Consider the following 14,262-nt stretch of genomic DNA (forward strand, 5'->3'; position numbering starts at 1 on the left):
CAGCTCGCCCAGTTCCCCAGGTTCCTCGACTGGAGAAAGACAGCCTTCATCTCTGAGCAGCCTGTGAGAGACCCCCATGCAGAGAAACTGAGGCCCACTGCCAATTTCCAGCACTGGGCAGCCCATGTGCAAGCCACCTTGCCCTGGGCCCGGCCATCTCATGAGATCTGCACCAGAAGCTGCTCACCATTCCTGAATTCATGAGTGCTCAAGCCAGGCTAGTAAATGTTTAATATGAGTTAAGCCTCTACATCCAAGGTAATTTATGTGTAAATTATGTAACTAGTTAGTACATAGTTTAACTCCTCACTCTTACATTTAGAAAACACAGTTACAGGGGCTGGGGATTTAGCTCAGTGGCATAAGCACCTACCTTGCAAGAAGGCGGTCATGAGTTCAATCCCCGGTACCAATTTAAAAAAAAAAAAAAAACACAGTTACACACGCACAGGAGACATTACATTTCAGGGGACAGACTCTCTGGGCTTCGATATGGGCACAAAGAGGAGCCAGATTCATTTTTCACAGTACAGTATGTTCTTAAGAGTATTGAGATTTTTTTCACGTGCACCTTTTGTTACTTTTACAGTTTTATTAGGGGTCAGCGATTCAGGACAATGGAGGTAGCTTGATGGCACAGCACTTGCCTCCTATGCAGGAAGCTCTGGGTCCAAAGCCTCAGTACTGAAAAGTGTAAGAAGCCAGATTAGGGAGAGCAGCCACCCTAGGGACCCTGTGGAGTCCTCATCTTTCATGCCTTTTTTTATTTCTGTCATTCTCTAGACCTAGCGTTGGAAATAAGCAATGTTTTGGAGGTTGTAAGGGGCCCAAATACTGGAGCAGCGCTAAGCGAGCCTTTCAGAGCATTCAGTGATGACGGGCAGCTCACTGAGGCATGTGAGCCACCGGCTCACCAACTCTGTACCAGAAGGTTGCGTTTCTCTGCTGTTTTTATCATCGGTGTGCTTCACTGACATCAGCCCCAGGAGGAGTCGCTGCTCGATGCTCAGGCAGGAACCAATTCAGTTATTGGCATTCATCATGCAGCGGGTGGTTGTGCAATGGGTGGAGGAACCGCTTCCAGGCCAGGAGCTGCTGGCAGCCACTTGTTAGCTGGAACTGCCCACAGGCTCACAGGCTGGGTTTCTTTGGGAGCAGGCGACACAGAGCTCTGGTTCCTGCTGCACCTCTCACTTGTGTGCAGAGGCGGGAGGCACTTGCTCATGCTGGGAGGAGTGGACCTGCTGAGGCAAGAGGGCTCAAACATCCCCCCAAGCGTTTCCTGGCTCCCAATATTCACAAGCCAGTGTAACACTCCCTGCCAAGTTTCAGGGTAGGAGGACTGGAAGGGATTGGCCTCGTGGCTCTGCCTGGGCACCTACCTGCCCCCTGCTCCCTCCCTTTGGGATGAGGTCCAATCTCAGCCCAGTTCTGTAATGAGTGCCTTCAAAGGCCTAAAGGCTCAGAAAGGAAACCATAATCACTAAACTATGCATACTGATGACATTAAAGCCCCAGGATCTGGGAAATCTTGATAACCAGGAAATTAATTACAGGCTTGAAACTCCTGCTGTAAAGAACTGCAGTAGCACACAAAGAAATACCCAGAAAACAAACAAAACAAGACACCTGCCACTGAGTCAGCTTAGCATTCGGGCCCTGGAAGCCAAGACCACAATCTGCCCTTACTTTTATACAAGGAGGGCTTTCTAGCTGGCTGAGAGCACACACCTGCAATCCTAGCACTTGGGAGGCTGAGGCAGGAGGGCTGCAAATTCTACCTGAGGCTGGACAACTTAGTAAAAGAAAGTAGGAGGAAAGAAAACAACCACGTTTTCTGGAGGAGCTGTGCAGTGGGGCAGGTGACACGCTGCCTTGAGGTGAGGCCTGTGAGGTGGAGAAGATGGAGTGCTGGACGACAAGGAGCCCAAGTTCTGCCTGGGGAAAACTGAGACCCAATAAAGCAAATGAGTCTTCCTCCCTCCTGGCTCAGCTCATGCAATAATGGTGTTTATTTTATGTTAAATGACTGGAGATGTAGCCCAGTGTGAAGGCGCTGGGTCCAATAGCAGTCCTGTCCAGCTCAGCCCTCCAAAAACTGATGTGGGAGGTGAAGCACAGTGGTGGAAGCCTTGCCAGGAGAGCATAGTCCCTGGGCTCAGACTCTACAAATGCAAATGACAGATGACAGATGATAGATAAATGATAGATGGGTAGGTAGGTGACAGACCACAGACAGCGGGATGACAGATAGATAGATGATAGATGACAGAGAGATGACAGAACTATAAGAATGTTTCCTGTGGAGCAGAATGGTGCAGCAGTTTGGCTTCTGTCAATAAAACTGTGGGAGGCGAAACTGTGGGAGGCAAATCTTTGGGGAGAGGAGTTGTAATCAAATCCCGCTTACTCCTGATGCCTGTGAGAGCCATGAACATGCCCAGCATCTGACCCTGGTCACCTCCTCCTAAGAAAAGGTGGTGCAGCTTCCCTGGTGCAAGTCAAAGCAGGTGCTATTTCTAGCAGGGTTGAACCTCGGGCCTTCACAGTGAGCCACATCCCCAGCCCCTTTTTGAGACATGGTCTCCCATGGTGCTGGGATCACAGTCAGGCATATTCAGCCACTTTCAGCTTGAAACAATGCAATTTCAGGCTAGTCACATTAGCCAAATTTCAGATTTCATGACAGTGGTACATGCCTGGATCCATAGGAATTGGGAGACTGAGGCAGGAGGGTCACACATTCAAGGCCAGCCTAGGAAACTTAGCAACACCTTGTCTGAAAATAAAACTACAAAGGGGGACAGCTCGGCATAGTGCTTGCCTGGATGATTCAATCTCCAGTACCAGGAACAATGTTTTCAAAACATTAATGGCATCAAGTGTGAACAAACATTTCAGGAGTTAGGTGTTAATGTATCGTTTTGGTGTCACACAATTTGGCAAAAGTTACTCCAAATATAAACATGATACCAACCCCAAGCTCTCTTTACTGTGAGAGACTCAATCAAGGCCTGGTCTGTGTCTGAGGGGTGCTCTACCTCAGGGCTGAACCCCAGCCATAAAATTCATCTGACTTTTGACCTGACCTCTCCATTTCCAGAAACGTCCTCCAAAAAGGTCCTCACAAACATCTATACATACATATACAGTGTATGCATGTAATTCCTCTGCAATCTGGGAGGCTGAGGCAGGAGGATCACAAATTTAAGCCCAGCCTGGACAATTTAGTAACTTAGACCTTGTCTCAAAAAAAGAAAGAAATGAAGAACCGAAGAAAGAAAGGAAGGAAAAGAGGACTGGGGATATAGACGCCAATTTAGTGGCATAGAGCCTGCCTGGCAAGTATGTCATGAGTTTGACCCTGGTATTAAAAAAAAAAAAAAAAAAGAAACAAAAAGAATTTAAAAAGAGTTGGGGATAGAGCTCAGTGCAAAGGCCCTCCCTCAATTCAATCTTCAGTACAGTAACTATTAAAATTTAAAAACTGGGCATTGGTAGTACACACTTGTAATTCCAGTACTTGAGAGGATGAGACAGGAGAAATACTGAGTTCAAGGCCAGTATAAACTATATAGTGAGACCTTGTCTCAGAAAAAAAACCTTAAAAGATATATATATATATATATATATATATATATATATATATATATCTGCATTACCACAAAATAAACAAAAAATAGCAAATAAGCAAAATAAATTGAAGGGGAGGGAGCTTCTTGGAATGTTTCTCAGTGTTCCCCTAGGCCTAATCCCCAATATTTCCAAAGAATAAAAGAAAAAAAGAAAGAAAAGGTGGGAACAATTTAAGGAGCCATCAAGTCGAGCAATGACCAAATACATAGAGGGATTAAACCTAGCCCCCCCTCCCACCCCCAGCTACATCCTCAGGCTGCTTTTTAATTTTTTCACTTTGAGCCTGGGTCTCATTAAGTCACTAAACTGCCCAGGCTGGGCTTCCCACGGTACTCCTGCCTCAGCCTCCCAGAGTGCTGGGAGCTAAAACATAACCTAAATGGAAAAAGCTGCTGCCCAGCATTATGTACAGTAATGTTATTGATTTTTGTCTTTTTGAGACAGTTTCACTATGCAGTTTCAGGCTGGCCCTGAACTCCCTATCTGTAGCCCAGGCTGGCCTTAAACTCACAGCAATCCTCCGGCCTCATCCTCCTGAGTGCTGAGATTACAGGCGTGGGCTGCCATGCCGGGTGTTGTATGATAATTTTTTAACATAAAGCATATGTTGTGAATGCTGTAAGACTCTGCGTTTGATCCCAGCAATGAAGAAGGGATGAGAATCACACTTTTTAGAAGAGCAAGGCAGCTGCATCTTCTCCCACTTCATTTTTCAAACAAAACACACAGCTCAGATATAAATTATAAAAAACAATGTATTATTTATAAATCAACCATACAATAAAAGTTTTTAAAAATCATAATACAACAGGTGCACAGTCACTTTGCAGTCAAGTCCCTTTTAAATATGTCACAAGCCTCAAACATTCACGCTGTTTTCCAACAGAAGTGGTTCTAGTGGTCAAATTTCTTATTTGACAAGTGAACAAAACTGGACAATAAATACGCCAATCATAACTCTGAAAAACACTAAGTGGTAAATGTTCTCCTTGGGCTGCAGTCAGTAAGATCCTACAGTAAAGTTGATTTCCATGTTTAAGATCCACTTTGTACTTTCCCGGCATGATAATACATATGGAACCATAAGGAGATAACAAAGAAATAACCGAAAGTCCTAGTACATCAACAATGAATTTCATTCCGAGCAGAACAGGAAAAGAATAAAACACTCTTTCCGGCTCTTGTCTTCAGAAGCCAAGGTTACTCTGTCAAGTGAAAAGCTCTCGGGCAAAGGTCCTCTGCCTCGAGTGGGCGTGAACCACACATGGCCTTGGAGATGCCCTCCATGCACAGCGCAGCGTCACCCATTGCAGTGGGGAGCTGGAGTCTCTCATTCACCCCGAGAGCACCGCTCACAGCTCCCTGCCATGGGCCCAGCTTGTTTTCCATCTGGAAAATTGGTCCATTAGACTGAGGCTCCCTGGGAGCCCCACACTGCGGCTATCAGACGTGAGATGAGAACAATCACTTATAGTTAGAAACTAGGCATAGTTTCTGCACCACAGGTTTCTATCTTTTCTCCACAATCTAAAAAGTCTGCTTTGGTCAGATCAGTTTCTGGGCCATCCGAATACTGGCTTCTGACGCTGCATCCTGGGTTCTAGGGGAGTCGTCTACTCCCACAGTCCTGGAACACCAGCCCCTCCACAGGAGCCACTGCACCCCAGCTGGAGCTTCTGCCCTCGGGGCAGGGAGGCTCAGTAGGAGGCTTTCACGCTGGTGGAGCTTGAGGAGTAAGAGCTGGACTTCCGGGAGGACTTGGTGGAGGTGTGGGAGACCTGAATCCGCTTTACCGTGCGGACGCTGCGACAGAGGATGGTATTCTTGGCATGGTCCCTGAAGTCCTGAGAGACGAAGTAGTAGATGAAGGGGTCAATGCAGCTGTTGAGAGTGGACAGGCAGAGGGCGGTGATGTACAGGGCGTAGACATGGCTCTGGCCACGGCTCTTGATCAGGAAGTAATGCACCACGAGGAGTAGGTTACTAGGTGTGAAGCAGATGAGGTACGTGGCCAGGACGGTGATGATCAGCTTGACGGCCCTGCGCCTCTTCCTCACTGAGTGCTCATCCATGGCCGAGGACCGGAGCGCTCGGATCATGAGCACATAGGACGACGCCGTGAGGAGGGCTGGGAACAGAAAGACTCCGATGGCCAAGGAGAGGAAGTAGCTGAACATGTCCCCCACCAGCACCTCCTCGGGCAGTACGTCGTGACAAGTGGTGATGTTGAGGGCCGGGATATAGAGGGTCTGCTTCGTGATGTACAGAGGGATGGTGACCACCAGGATCAGCAGCCAGATCCCCACCGAGACCCCGATGGCAATGTTGGCCTTCTTCTTGGGGTGCGCCATGGGGTTCACGATGACCCAGTAGCGCTGCACGCTGAGGCAGGTCATGAAGAGGATGGAGCAGTACATGTTGCCATAGAAGAAGCCGATGAGTACCTTGCAGAGGGTGTCCCCGAAGAGCCAGTTGTTGCCATGTATGTGGTAAGAGATCTTCAGGGGGAACCAGATGACCGACAGGAGATCCGCCAAGGCCAGGTTGGCCATGTAGATCACAGCCGGGTGCTTCTTCTTCGTCCGGAAGAGAAAGACCCAGAGTGCCATGCCATTGCTAGGCAACCCCACCACAAAGACGATGATGTAGACGGCCGGGAGGAAGACGGTAGTCAGCTTCCCAGTGAGAATGGACGCGGAGACCTCGTTCACTGCAAAGCCTGGAGCCACTGTGACGCCTTTTTTGGTGACCGGGAGGCGTTCATGGTTCTTCCCGATGAGACTTCTGCCCTTGGAGGTTTTGTTGACTCCAGCACCTGAAAGGTGGGCGAAGTGTCAGACACCAAACTCAGCATGGACGTAGGGCTACTTTGCCTTAATGAAAATAGTCAGATGACAGGGGAACTAGGAGATCAGCCCAAAGGCCTGTCTAGGGACCTTCCTGGGATGACCAGGACCCTTGTATTGGGAGACTGTGGGGAACATGTTGAACACTGGTTTCTAGGACTCCTGAAAAGACCAACAGTGTTTCAGCTTGTTTTCTACAAACCTCCCCCACACATGGGTCCTCCACTGTTTCGCACATGCCCATCAAAAGCCAGTCAACAACAATTTAGGACTGGGTAGCAACTGCTTCCCAAATTCACTGGGTACCAGACAGAAGCCTCACTTAGACTCCCCACTTTTCAACAGCCTCCATCCACTGCACCTGCAGGCGTCCAGTCAGACTCATCTCAGGGAGAATCCCAGGGCCAGCAGGTGGTCCCTCCCTGCCACATGGACAGTCTCTAGGGCAGGCAGGGACTCCAGGATGCTGTGCTGGCCTCCTGGGGACTTTCCCGTGGAGGCCAGCTGACGGCAGGCAAGCCCTCGGACGTCAAGGTCATTGGACAGGTGAGTATGCAGATGACACATCTGTGTCCTGCTCTAGGAGCGTGGTATAATTCCTTTACAGTCCTTTCAGTCTGGGAAGAAATGGGACATGCTCAATAACACTCGTGGGATGGAGCCAGCAAAATCCAGGCTGTAGGAATGCTACAAGATTAAGCACCTTATTCCAAAATATAATTTACAATGCAAGAAAAAAAATGAGAGGGAAAGAGGTACAGATGTGAAATTTACTAGACTAAATGACTTTAAAAATGTATCAGTTATACAATGTGTGTACCTTCCTTGGAACTTCACTCAAACAAATAGCATTTAGGAGACAATTACAAATGTGAGCAATGACTGAAATCTGGTTACATGGTACTAAGAAAATACTGTTACTTCACACTATTACTGTGTTATGGGTATGTTTAGAAAAGAAATTCCTGCCAGGCTTGGTGGCCCACACCTAAGATCCTAGCATTTGGGAGGTTGAGGCAGGATAATTACTGTGAATTTGAGGCCAGCCTGGGCTACATAGTGAGACCCTGTCTCAAAACAAACAAGCAGACAAACAAACAAAGAAAAAAGAAGTTCCCGTCTCTTATGGATATACACTGAAATATCATAGGATGAAATTTTATATGAGATTTATTTCAGTGCCTGGAAAGTTCAGATAGCGGCAGTTCCATAAATTGTTAAAAACGACTATTGTATGACCCTCATTGAACTCCAAGAGAAATAAAACACATGCCCACACAAAAATTTGCACTTGAATGCTCACAGCAACATTCACAGTATTCAAAAATGAAAACAACCCAGATATCTATCCACAGATGAATGAATATAGTGAGATGCATCCATAGGAAACATTATTTAGTGACAGAAAGAAATGGTGTGCTGCTGCTGGGCACGGGAGTGCATCCTGACAGTCTCAGCACCCAGGAGGCTGAGCACAAGGAGGATCATGCCAACCGGTAAGTTTAACCTGGGCACCCAGGGAGTCTCTGTCTCAAAAAAAGGTAATAAAAATAAAAGAAAACTAAGTATTGACACATGCCATAACCCAGGTGAACCTTGAAAAAAGTAGGCTACATAAAAGAAGTCAGTCACAGAGGTCCATGTATTATATGATTCCATTTATATGAAATGTCTGGAATGGCAAATCCATAGTGAGCACATGAGCCATTGCCACAACAGGTAACAACTAAGGTGTCTCCCCTGGTTGAAAATGGAATGAATGTGGTCTCAAGTTGGCAGTGGTGATGGTGCAGTCTGCATCTACTGACAGCCACTGAACTTGTACTCTTTAAACAAGCGCACCTACAGTTGCCATTGTGTGATTAATAAAGCTGTTACAAAAAGACAAAGTAACATGGGGCTAGGGATTTAGCTCAGTAAGTGAGAGGTCATGAGTTAGATCTCTGGTACCAAAACAAAACAAAATAACACTGACCTGAAAGCATTTCCTATAAAATCAGGAAGGAGAGGACAGCCAGTCACACCACTACTCCTGACCATCTCTGTGCCTAAACTGTAAACAGCCCATTCAGGCAAGAGAAAAAAGAGCAGAACAAATAGGACAGGAAGAAGTCAAAGCATCCCAATTAGCAGGTGAAATGATGTTTACACAGAGACCCTAGGACCCACCAGAACCATTTTAGGTCTGCTAAGCAAATCAACCAAGGGCAGGATACAAAATCAACATATACAAATCACTAGGCTTCCTAATACACCAAGATTGAGCCTGCTGAGAGAGTCCAGGGAAACAATCCCATTCACAATAGCTTTAAAAAGCAATCTAGGAGTCAACCTAACCAAAAAGGTGAAAGACTTCTATAAAGATAATTATAATATACTGACTGACAAAAGTAACTGAAGACATTAGGAAATGTAAAGACTTCTTTTGTTCATGAATCAGAATTAATACTGTTTTGTTTTTTGAGGCAGGGTCTTGCTATATAGTTCAAGCTGATCTTGAACTTACTATGTAGCCCAGGCTGGCCTCAAATTCATAGAAATCCTCCTGCTTCAGCCTCCCAAGTGCTGGGATTACAGGTATGTGCCACCAGCCCTGGCCAGAATTAATATTGTATAAACTACCCTATTACCAAAAGCAATCTACAGATTCAATGCACTTCTTATAAAAATACCAACACCATTCTTCACAGAAGTAGGAAAAAAATTCTAAAATTCACATGGTAACAAAGCTAGACAAGATGGTGCATACCTTAATCCCAGCACTCGGGAGGCTGAGGCAGGAGGGTCGCTGAGAGTTTGAGACTAGCCTGGGCTACACAGTGAGTTCAAGACCACCCTAAGCTACATAGTGGAAAACCTGCCTCAAAAAGCCAAACAAATAAACAAAAAACCATAAGGAAATACGAAAGACCTAGAGTAGCTAGAGAAATCCTAAGCAAAAAGAGCAAAACTGTCAGGTGTGGTGGCACGTGCGGTGCTCACAAGGCTTCAGCAGGAAGATTCCCATGAATTCGAGGCCAGCCTGGGCTACCTCGCAAGACCCTGTCTCAAAAAACAAGACATTAGCTGGGTGTAGTGGCGCATGCGTGTAATCCCAGCACTCAGAGGCTAAGGCAGGAGGATCGCTGAGCTACAAAGTGAGCTCAAGGCCAGCCTGAACTGCACAGTAAGACCCTGCCCCAAAAAGACAAAAACAAAACAAAACAAGACAAGACAAACAACAACAGCAGCAACAAAAACACAAGACTGGAGCCACCAAAAACACAGGATCTCAAATTATACTAGAAAGCTAGAGTGATAAAAACAGAATAGCCTCGGCACAAAACGAAAGCAAGTACCCACCACCATCTGATTACTGACAAAGGAGCCAAATGTGCACACTGGAGAACAGACTCTTCAACAAGCAGTGCTGGAAAACTGGATACTGACATGCAGAAGTCTGAAGAGAGCTCCACCCTTCCTGTGCTAAAATCAAATCAAAAGGAAGCACAGAAGTAAGGCTAGGACTTGAAGTGGAAACTGCTAGCCGAGAGTACTGGGAAACACTCTCCAAGCATAGGTATTGGCACAGGCCTCCCGATTGGGCTCCAGCAGCTATCAGGGAAATGCAAATCAGAAGTACAGGAAATTTCCTCTCACAGCCCAGAGAGGCTGTCATCAAGCACACAAGAGAAGCCACCACAACCCCCAACCCCAGGACTCCGTGAGACTGAGGCAGAGCTATCACCTACCACCAGTTCAAGGCAGCCTAGAAGGAAGGAAAGAAGGAAAGAAGGAAAGAAGGAAGGAAGGAAGGAAGGAAGGAAGGAAGGAAGGAAGGAAGGAAGGAAGGAAAGGAGGAAAAAAGGAGGGAGGGAAGAAAAGAACAAAATATGCTGGCAGGAATGGAAGAGAGAGAGTCTTTCCACACTCTGGTGGAAAGGTAAATCCCCTGTGGAAATCAGTATGGAGAGTCCTCACAAACTTACACTAGAGCACCCATCTGATCCAAAAGGGTTAAAGGCAGCTGCTATGGTGATGCCTCCATACCCGTGCGTTTTTATAGCAGCACAACTCACAATAGCTAAACTGTGCAAACAGTCTCCGTGCTCACCAACAGACAAATGGGCGAGGAAAACGTGGGACAGACACACACACACACACACACACACACACACACACACACACACACACGAGGGCATACTGTTCAGTCAGACAGCTCCTGTCCTTGCAGGAAAATGGACAGCAGTGTAGATCATCTGGTGGAGCAAATGGACCAGTCTTACTCAGTAAGTTAAAAATAACCCGTTTTGTCTCACGTATAGGTGCCCTAAAACTAAATTAAAGTAAGGAAGCAGGGTGTGACGGTACACGTCTGCAATGCCAGCACTCTGGGAGACTGAGGCAGGAGGGCTGTAAATTCAAGCCCGGCGGGAGCAACTTAGCCAGGCTGTCTCAAGATTAGCAATTCTCAGTGTGAAGGCCTGGGTTCAACCCCCAGGACTGAAAAACTAAAACTCTCCTATAAACTGTGTTCTCTAAAACTGGCAAGCATTGTAGCTGAAATCAGGGCGCAGATCTGGCCCTGTCCCAGGTCCTATGCTCCTACAAGGACGGGAGCAGACATGCTAGTCCTAGCTCCTGGCTGCCAGCCCATGTGACGTTTATGATCCCTAGAGTGGGGCCCAAAGACACAAGGTCAACTGCATTAGTACACAGTGCCTGGCTACAAGAGCTCCTCTGTTTCTGGACCCAACCATGCAGGAACATGCCGGAACATACAGGTTGCAGCTGGCCCACATGACCCACGAGGCAGAGCCACAGAAAACAGCACGGGTCCCTCATCCTAATCCAGCGCTACGCTGTTCCACACATCCTAGAGGAAAGACAGTCACACTATACTGTCAGTCAGCTGTGGCAAGACTGACAACAGGCCCTCCCATGGGTATGAGATTTAACTCACACTGGCGGGCCAAGTCTGAAGGCTACACAGAGCCTCACTCCGGAACTGAGAAAGCCGCTCTCTCTGGGAGGATGACGCTTGGCTCTTTTCCACTTGTCTTACTTGAATGCTTCTGTCCCAGAGGAGAGTAAACTGGTACAATCCTTTCAGAGGATAATTTGAAAAAAAATGACACAATTTAAAATGTACTTATCTTATGACCTAGCAACTTCCAGGAATTTGTCTCACAGGGAACTGGCTAAATTGCAGGCAATTACTAAATGTACAATATTTATGAGGCCATTGTTTTTCATGGTGAATCAAATGTTAATCTCAACACCTAGCAAAATATGAATTAAATAGGGTGTGGAGGCACGTGACCTCAGATCAGGTACTCTAGGAGGCTAGCGGGGGAGGAGCCCAAATTCAAGGCCTGCCTGGGAAACCTGCCAAGATCCTGGCTCATAAAGTGTTGGGGATGTGGCTTGGTGCACAGATCCTGGATTCAATCTCAGTACTACAAATGGAGGTGAGGGAAGGGACTACTTCACCAACATGACATTCACAGTTCCACTACAGAAGTGTGGGTCTCACACCTGTAATCCCAGCACTCGGGAGGCTGAGGTGGGAGGATTGTTGCGAGTTTGAGACCAGCCTGGGCTACAAAGTGAGCTCAAGGCCAGCCTGAACTGCATGGCGAGACATTGTCTCAAAAAAGACAAAAAAAAAAAAAAAAAAAAAAAGGTGTGGGTCAATTTAGATGAACAGATTTAGTCAGTAAAAATAAAAAAATAGATTACAGGACAGTCTACACAACATATTCCTTTCATTACTGTGAAATGAATTATTTCTTTGGTTTAGTTTGGTTTTTTGAACAGAGTCTCCTTATGTAGCTTAAACTGGCCTTGAGCTCACTTTATAGCCCAGGCTGGCCTCAAACTCGCAGTGATCCTCCTGCCTCAGCTTCTTGAGTGCTGATAAAATGTATTATTTGTTAAACTTCCAGAAGAACATGGTGGATAGATAGCAGCAGCTACGGAGGCTCTCTGAGATGCCCGGCTTAAAATCCAGGAATGGTGCGGTACGAGGAGTCCTAAGCAAGGGGAGATACATCCTGCCGACCCAGGAATGAACTAAGCTAAGAGAAACCAACTGGAAATCCAATCCTGGTACTATAACAAGAACAGATAAAATCTCAGCGCGGAAGCTAGAACCCGCACCACTGGAAGCCGCAATTAGAACTTCCTGCTGCCGCTGCTGCATCCAAATCTGCAGGGCAGGGAGAGAAACACACAAAAGCTCTGAGAGTGGGAATCGGCGAACAGAGTTAAGAGTGGGACTAGCAGGGAGCCCTACATTGACTTGCGGTGAGTGAGCGGAACAGGGACCCTTTCATAGAGTAGGAGGCTCCAGCAAGGGACATATTGGGAATGGGCAGACTTGCCGGAACAGGGTGCTGCAGTGACATTAGTGGCATATTCCCCTCTCAAGCGAGATTGGTGGGGAGTGCCTGGCCTGTGTGACGCCGCTGACTAAGACCCAGCAGGCTAGCCCAAACCAGGTCCCAGGCCCTGGAGGTGCACCCTAGTGGTGAAGCCTTCAGTAGGTTGACCTGGAGGGGCGGGCCCAGCAGAGGCTGCCCAGGTCTGTGTCTCCCTTGTACACTGCAGTGGGCAGGAACACCTAACTGGCGCAATTCAAACAAACTATAGCGGAAAAAGAGAAAAAAATTGGGCCTCCTACATTCGCTTGTATGGAAGGAACAAAAACTATGGGAAGAGGAAGCAACAAGAAAGGGTCCTCAGTCCCCAATCCTGAGAACACTGATCCAGGAAAGGGAAACGCAAAGGAAGACAGAAAACATGCAATATCAAACACGGCACCAATAGACATAAAGCGATATCTCCAGAGCCTCATAGACAAGTTTAAAAATGAAGTATTTAACAAAATAAAGCAAGATATAAGTAGAATAGTTAGAGAAATGCTAAGCACTGCCCCCCCAAAAAACAGTTGGTAGAATGGAAGAACAGAAAAAAAGGGGAGAATTGTTTGATGGAGAAAATAGAGAAAACATAGATGTGAAGCAGGTTCAAAGAGATTACCAGGAAACTAAAAACTAACGAAAGCTGGCATAACAGCTTGAAAGAAACTAAGGATAGATTATCTGAATTGGAGGGCACATTTGTAATATGGGAGCATGAGATGAAAAACTTCTTAAAAATAACAAGAAAACAAACAGCAATAATACAAAGGCTAGAAGATGATAAGAGGATCTATAACTTAAGAATTAAGAACATAAAAGAAGAAGTAGGGACACAAACAAATGGACTACAAATGCTATTCACAGAAATAATCCAAGAGAATTTCCCTAATTTAGCAAAAGGTAAAGATACTCAGATGTATGAGGCATACAGGACCCCAGCCACCTACAACCCAAACAGAGTTACACCCAGGCATATAATAATCAAAATTCCAGAAATCCAATATAAGAACAGAATATTAAAAGCCATCAGAGACAAGAAACAGATCACTTACAAGGGAACACCGATCAGAATTACAGCAGACTTCTTGGCACAAACCATCAAATCACGAAGAGCGTGGGGGGAAACAATTCAAGCTTTGAAAGATAACAACCTCTAGCCAAGATTGATATATCCTGCACAACTGTCCCTAGAAATTAATGGAAAAACAAGGTGCTTCCAGGATAAAAAGGAACTAGGGGAATTTGCAACCATCAATTCAACTCTACAGAGAATACTGCAGGATATTCTAAAAAAGGAAAATACCAAGACTTCAGAAACAGTGGCAGAGAGGCCACAATGAATGGAGCAGAAAGTGAAATGAAGAAGACAAACTGAC

At 46.2% G+C, this 14,262-nt stretch overlaps 1 protein-coding gene across 5 annotated transcripts in view; it reads right to left on the reverse strand.

Annotated features, from left to right (window-relative positions):
• Positions 1 to 14,262, reverse strand: part of S100z (S100 calcium binding protein Z) — a 52,479-nt gene that overhangs the window by 33,400 nt on the left and 4,817 nt on the right. Inside the window, exon 2 of one of the 5 annotated variants that reach the window (XM_013152923.3) lies at positions 4,374 to 6,451. The exons of the other annotated variants lie outside the window; for them this stretch is intronic. Within the exon in view, the coding sequence (XP_013008377.1) occupies positions 5,334 to 6,451 (1,118 nt within the window). The 3' untranslated portion in view covers positions 4,374 to 5,333. Of the gene's footprint in view, positions 1 to 4,373; positions 6,452 to 14,262 lie in introns of those variants that run through there. 5 annotated transcript variants of the gene reach the window in all.

This window comes from Cavia porcellus, unplaced genomic scaffold, assembly GCF_034190915.1.
Source record: "Cavia porcellus strain 051 isolate PalLab524CR breed Dunkin Hartley unplaced genomic scaffold, mCavPor4.1 scaffold_11, whole genome shotgun sequence".
Classification (NCBI taxonomy): domain Eukaryota; kingdom Metazoa; phylum Chordata; class Mammalia; order Rodentia; family Caviidae; genus Cavia; species Cavia porcellus.